This window comes from Cydia splendana, chromosome 13, assembly GCF_910591565.1.
Source record: "Cydia splendana chromosome 13, ilCydSple1.2, whole genome shotgun sequence".
Classification (NCBI taxonomy): domain Eukaryota; kingdom Metazoa; phylum Arthropoda; class Insecta; order Lepidoptera; family Tortricidae; genus Cydia; species Cydia splendana.
This window is the reverse complement of record NC_085972.1, coordinates 4698461-4704231: the sequence shown is the minus strand read 5'-3', so window position 1 is coordinate 4704231 and position 5771 is coordinate 4698461. Positions and strand designations below refer to the sequence as shown.

At 37.9% G+C, this 5771-nt stretch overlaps 1 protein-coding gene across 1 annotated transcript; it reads left to right on the top strand.

The window, feature by feature from the left end:
• Positions 1-309: 309 nt before the first annotated feature.
• LOC134796449 (UDP-glycosyltransferase UGT5-like) lies at positions 310-3854 on the top strand. Its single transcript, XM_063768642.1, has 4 exons — positions 310-1155; positions 2100-2319; positions 2863-3082; positions 3551-3854. The coding sequence occupies exons 1-4, from the start codon at positions 310-312 to the stop codon at positions 3852-3854; spliced, it is 1590 nt and encodes a 529-aa protein (XP_063624712.1).
• Positions 3855-5771: the final 1917 nt, after the last annotated feature.

Genomic DNA, 5771 nt, shown 5'->3' with positions numbered 1-5771 from the left:
AAGTTATTAAGTTAAGTTAAAAGGTAGAATTCCGCGCCACGGCCATATCTGCTATCACAAGTTTTATATCTTTTGATTAAATCTAATTTCCTGGCCCCCTCTACTTTACGCCTTTCTGCACCGAATCTAATAGGAACTTGTACAATATGTATGTAATACCTAAAATAACGTGTAATTGGAAAAAATAAGTCAAGGATGTCTCACCCCCAACCCATATTTACACAGCTGTGGTACTTATTTTCAAATCGTAAACATACTTATTGAATGTGACGATCTACATTCTTGCCATTGATGTGAAACAGCCAGGCCATGTCTGTCTTTGCGAATTGTGCGATATTTTTCGGTATTTTTTTTGGAGAATGGAAAATTGTAGACTCGTCCAGAGTTCTGGTGGTTTCACCTTCACCGATACACAGCCACCAGGTGCCGTTCCAGGCACTTAGCAAGGAGCTATTGCGCCGTGGACATCATGTGACTATCCTCACCACTGACCCTCTCTACCCCCCAAGCCAAGCAACCCAAAACATCACCGAGATAGACCTTCACAACGTATCTTACAAAATTTGGACATATGGCTACAGAAAAGTGCACCTAAAGCCTGGTAATCCAAATGACTTCAAAAACCAAATAAAAACAGCTTATGATGTCATGTATGATTTATTTCCAAAACAAATGAAGACAGAAGCTGTGAAAGATTTATTAGCTGATAAAACTCAGAAGTTTGACCTTGTAATCATAGAAGCTTGGGTGTACCAAGCATTGGCACTGGCTCACATATACAACGCACCTGCAATTTTATTGAGTACAATGGGAATCGAGGATGAAATGTATGAAGATGCAGGCGTCCCTATACATCCAATTATCTACCCAGATGTGTGTTATACTCGCCGTTATAACCTTTCCATGTGGGAGTATGTGAAACATTTGTATAATCGTGTCAGTATTCACTATATGCAGAAGAGTCTGATAGAGAAACAAGACATGAGAATGAAGGAGATGTTTGGTGCTGATATGCCGTCAGTGAGGGAAATGAGAAGGGAAGCGGTGGCGCAGTTAGTGAGTTTGCACCCTGTGTGGGAGGGCTACCGACCGCTGCCTCTGAAAATAGTGCATATTGGGGGGCTACATGTCGCGCCGCCGAAGGAATTACCTAAGGTAAGACTAATCACGTGCGATGTACGTGACTTTACATGGATACATACATACAATTCTACGAGAATTGGGATTTGGCTGAATTACAGCAAACCTTTTTTTTTATTCACTGATTTTGTAACAAGTTTGAAATTTCAATTTAATATTAAGTAGGTAAGTATCTACTTATATATATTTAAAATATATATATGTAGTTAAAAGAAAAAAACACTGCAAAAGAGTTTTTCGGAGTCATTCACATATTTTATTTTCTTTTTTGCAGTGTTTTGCTTTTTTTATTTTCTTTTACGATGAGTTGATGCCAATACAGTGATTTAATTTGACTCACATATATTATGTATTATAATATGAGATTATTTACCACAAAGGGAGCCAACAGGAGTGGTCTTTCTCCATACAAACGTACTCCTCGTTTTCCTCCGTGGTTTTTGAAGCTAGAGCAATGATTTTTTCAACACAGATTAATATTGTCAATATCTGTGTCGGACCGTTTTGCTTTTTTTGATATTTTTGTTTTTTAAGGCGCTAGAGCCCTTTCAAAAATGGCCAAAATGGCCTAATTGACTATGCCGCAATTAGAGGCGTGGCATTCAAAACTGATATCAATTAGCCAAAAAAGCAAAACGGTCCGACACAGATAATTTCATAATCATTTAGATTTCCAAATTTGGTTACGATTGCTTAAGTTTTGGAGGAGGAAACAGAGGAGTACGAAACCTCGATTTTTGAGATTTTTACGCAGGATTTTTCGCCTTGTCCTTATCGCACTACTTTTAGGTGCCGCTTCCGTTAGCGAGACGGGTATATTTACCTAAAATATTTAAAACTCAGCTCCTGTTTCGTCTTTGCACAAATCTGGCGAGAGTGTGAATTTGGATGTACAAAACTCAAACATTCCCGGTTTAATTACGTAAATGTTTTGACGATTCCCCTTTTTAATTCATCAGGACATAAAATCATTGATGGACTCATCTAAACACGGCGTCATCTACATGAGTTTCGGCAGCCAAATGCACCCAGCTGTCCTACCAGCGGATTGTTTGGAGATATTCGTTCGCGTGTTCTCAAAACTCCCGTATGACGTGATTTTGAAGTCGAAGGGCGATGCACCGGCGTTCTCCAGCAACGTGCACACCTTCTCTTGGCTGCCACAGCCTGACTTGCTACGTAAGTATAACGTTACTTATCTAGTGACCTCGAGATTAGAAACTACGTAAACCTGCTGCCTATGATGACTAAAGACATTTGCGGCACTCTTAAACGAGTCTTGAAATCTTAGTCTCAGAGCGACGTCCGACCTTATGACAAACGTAAAGATTTTTCTCAATGGATTAAGCTGATTCAGCTAAATTAGCATGAATACGTGATCTCATGAAGCTCTAAAACAAAGACCTCATAAGTATTTGCCTACATGTTCTCTGGATGGGACAAAACACACAAGTTCCTTCTGCCAGGCGTGGCTCACTCCGCGATTTCGTCGCGTCGCTACAAGTACATGCGGCCCACACCAATTTTGATGTCTAGCAGTAGTACCTAGTTGCCGCGCACCGCAACGGAATGGACGCCTGCTCGCGCTTGCGCCACCTTGTGGTCACATCATCTCTCGTAAAAGACGCGTTTTGTTAGAGAGTGAACCTTCTATACCCAGTACTATCAGGTATTTATTGTGTACTGACAATTGTGGTGACTCCGTTGTCTTTCCGTCCCCAGGACATGAAAAGCTGCTCCTCTTCATCACGCAAGGAGGTCTTCAGTCAACGGAAGAAGCATTACGAGCTGGTATCCCGCTGCTGGGTATGCCTCTGATGCTCGACCAGTGGCTTAACGTTGAGAACTACGAACGGCTTGGTGTGGGCTTGGGGTTAGACCTGCATACACTATCGGTGACTCAGCTGAGGGAGGCCATTGATAAACTCATCAATGATAAGCGGTAAGATCTTGTATCAAGCGGAAATGGGATACACAGCTTTTAAAGCAAATGTGTTGCCATACGTCCCGTATTTCAAGTATCACGTCCCGTATTTTTACCTGTCCCGTTTTTGTCCCGTATATATCAAAACCGCTGTAAACTACGTACCTACATACATACATGGACATATCATCTATGTTTAACCGGTTACTTTACCTAAAAGATTATAGCAAAGCTATTGGGTGTGAATATTGTATTTGATCCCCCCATAACAGTAACACCATTACTACCCCATTGTCCTATCATCATCATCATCATTTCAGCCTATATACGTCCCACTGCTGGGCACAGGCCTCCTCTCATGCGCGAGAGGGCTTGGGCTATAGTCCCCACGCTAGCCCAATGCGGATTGGGGATTGTCTTATAGCTCCGCATTATGGCAACCCCCTCTTCTCATCGTGGAAGGTGTTAACAATAGTTTTTTTTTAGTTACCGCGAAAACTCATTTCGGGTAAGCCGAGAGATGCAAGACCGACCGCAGACTTCACTCCAACGCGCTGTATGGTGTGCAGAGAGAGCCATGCGTCTACACGGTCGCCAGATGCCTACACCACCACCCTCTCTCACTTGGGACGAAGTTTTAGAAACCCTACTGTTAGCTATTGTTATTTTTCCTTTGACAATTATATTGGGTGCTATCTTTGTTTATCGGATGTTAAGGAGTTTGGGGTTGAAAGTTTTGAGGGTGTGTAAAAGATTGATGATTGGAGCGCGCCGAAATTCTTCGTATTAGTGTTTATATTCCGAATGTTATGAAAATACTTACATTAAATGTGATGGGCAGTTTGAATTGAGACTGTGTATGATTTTAAAAACACTTTCTACTAATATCTAAAGCATTTCTAGCAACGAAAATTAAAATCAGACTTAGATATTTATATGTTACATGAATGTCCACGGCGGCGGTTAGGTTTATGACTCTTAAATTTAATTTGGTACCTATTCACAACGACGGGACTTAATCTCGTAAAATTAAGATTTTAATTTTGATATTTACCTCCGATGTTTCAAGGACGGCGTTTAAGTCCCGTCATTTACCTACGTATCACGTACCTACGTGAAAGTTTAAATCAGTGCTCTAAAATTTAATTTGGTATGATATAGACATAGTCCCGGGAAAGGACATCAGGATTCTTCCATTATGATGGTGGTGGCTTCCAAGGTGGAAGCTATACTCAAGGCTTATTTTACGCAGTTCATGTCTCGGAAAAAAGCTATTTAAAATAAATGAAGTTCTCTGATTTAATACGTAGGTAGGTACTTAATTGAAACTCCAAACCCGCAGTCAGAAACTAGAAAATTAACTTGAACAAATAAAAGGCATTCAAAGTAAATATATCGGATAAACTAATTAGACATTAATAGTTTACATATCAAATTTCAATATTGACGAAGAGTTATAATGTAAGTATATATCGTGTAAATATATAGGCTTGAAATTTTCTTTGAAAACATTAGGTAGGTGTTTATTTGTAAATTTGTCGTAGGTAAACATAAACCTAACCCGGCCTTACTTTGCGATGTCTTTTACGAATCTAAATAAAATAGGTACGAAGATTTCCAATTCCGAAGCATTTTTCTACGAAATGGAACAACAGCACTTAAATTTGCTTCGCATTACAAACAAAAATACTTTAATTTTTTTTTATTTAGCTTTCTACTTTTTTAATTCATTTTAGATATAGGTATATAAGTTATTTTTTGTATGATTGTATATAGGTAGGTACAATTAACCTTAGGAGTAGAAGTACCTACTGAAATAGCTTAAGTATATTCTATATGTTGCAAATGTATTTAACCTGAAAAGGTAAAATCTCATTGTAACAACGAATATGTAATTGTATTTTCGACCTGTACGGCTACCACCAGTTTTGACATTGACATAACGCTCACGTTTACGTAACTTACTTTCTATGCATCTCGCTCGTACTCGCATATGCGAGCAATAGTGGAAGCGAGATGTACAGAAAGTAAATTACGTAGACGTGAGCGTTATGTCAATGTTAAAACTGATGGTAGAGGCTCTGCAATGTAACCTGTTTTTTATATAGGTATGTACAATAAAAAACTTTGAAACTTTGGGGATGTTTATTACCTATTTAAATTAAATGTCTAACTTTAGTCTATAAGTAGAATTAACCTAGTTTATACTGATAAATATCTGATTAACAAAATGTGAACTGTGTTTTCTGAATAAAGAAATTATTTATTTAGTTATTTATACAAATAATGTCGCTACGCAAAACAGCCGAAACAGTAATGGAAAAACAATTATCCAATTATTTATCGTAGGTATTCTGTATATATTGTTTACAATATTCGAGCAATCAATTCCTTTAAATTGAATTTCTAATATTTGTTATGGCGGTTATTGTTACTGGGAAAACCTATAAAAATAAAAAATAGTGCCTCAAATTTTGCTCTTTAAAAAAACTCGTTTTTTATGCGCTTCTTGGTAGGTAATTCGAATTTTAATTGGAATTTACCTTAAGTAGCATTTTTATACTTAAAGGTTAAAAGTATACGTTTACGTTTTAAGTTATATAGTTTAGATATATTTATGTTGCCAAATGTTATTATTTTACTTCTGTCAAAATTTGAATATTTACCCTCTACCCCCTCTAAAGCAAAAGGTTAAAAATAAAGATTT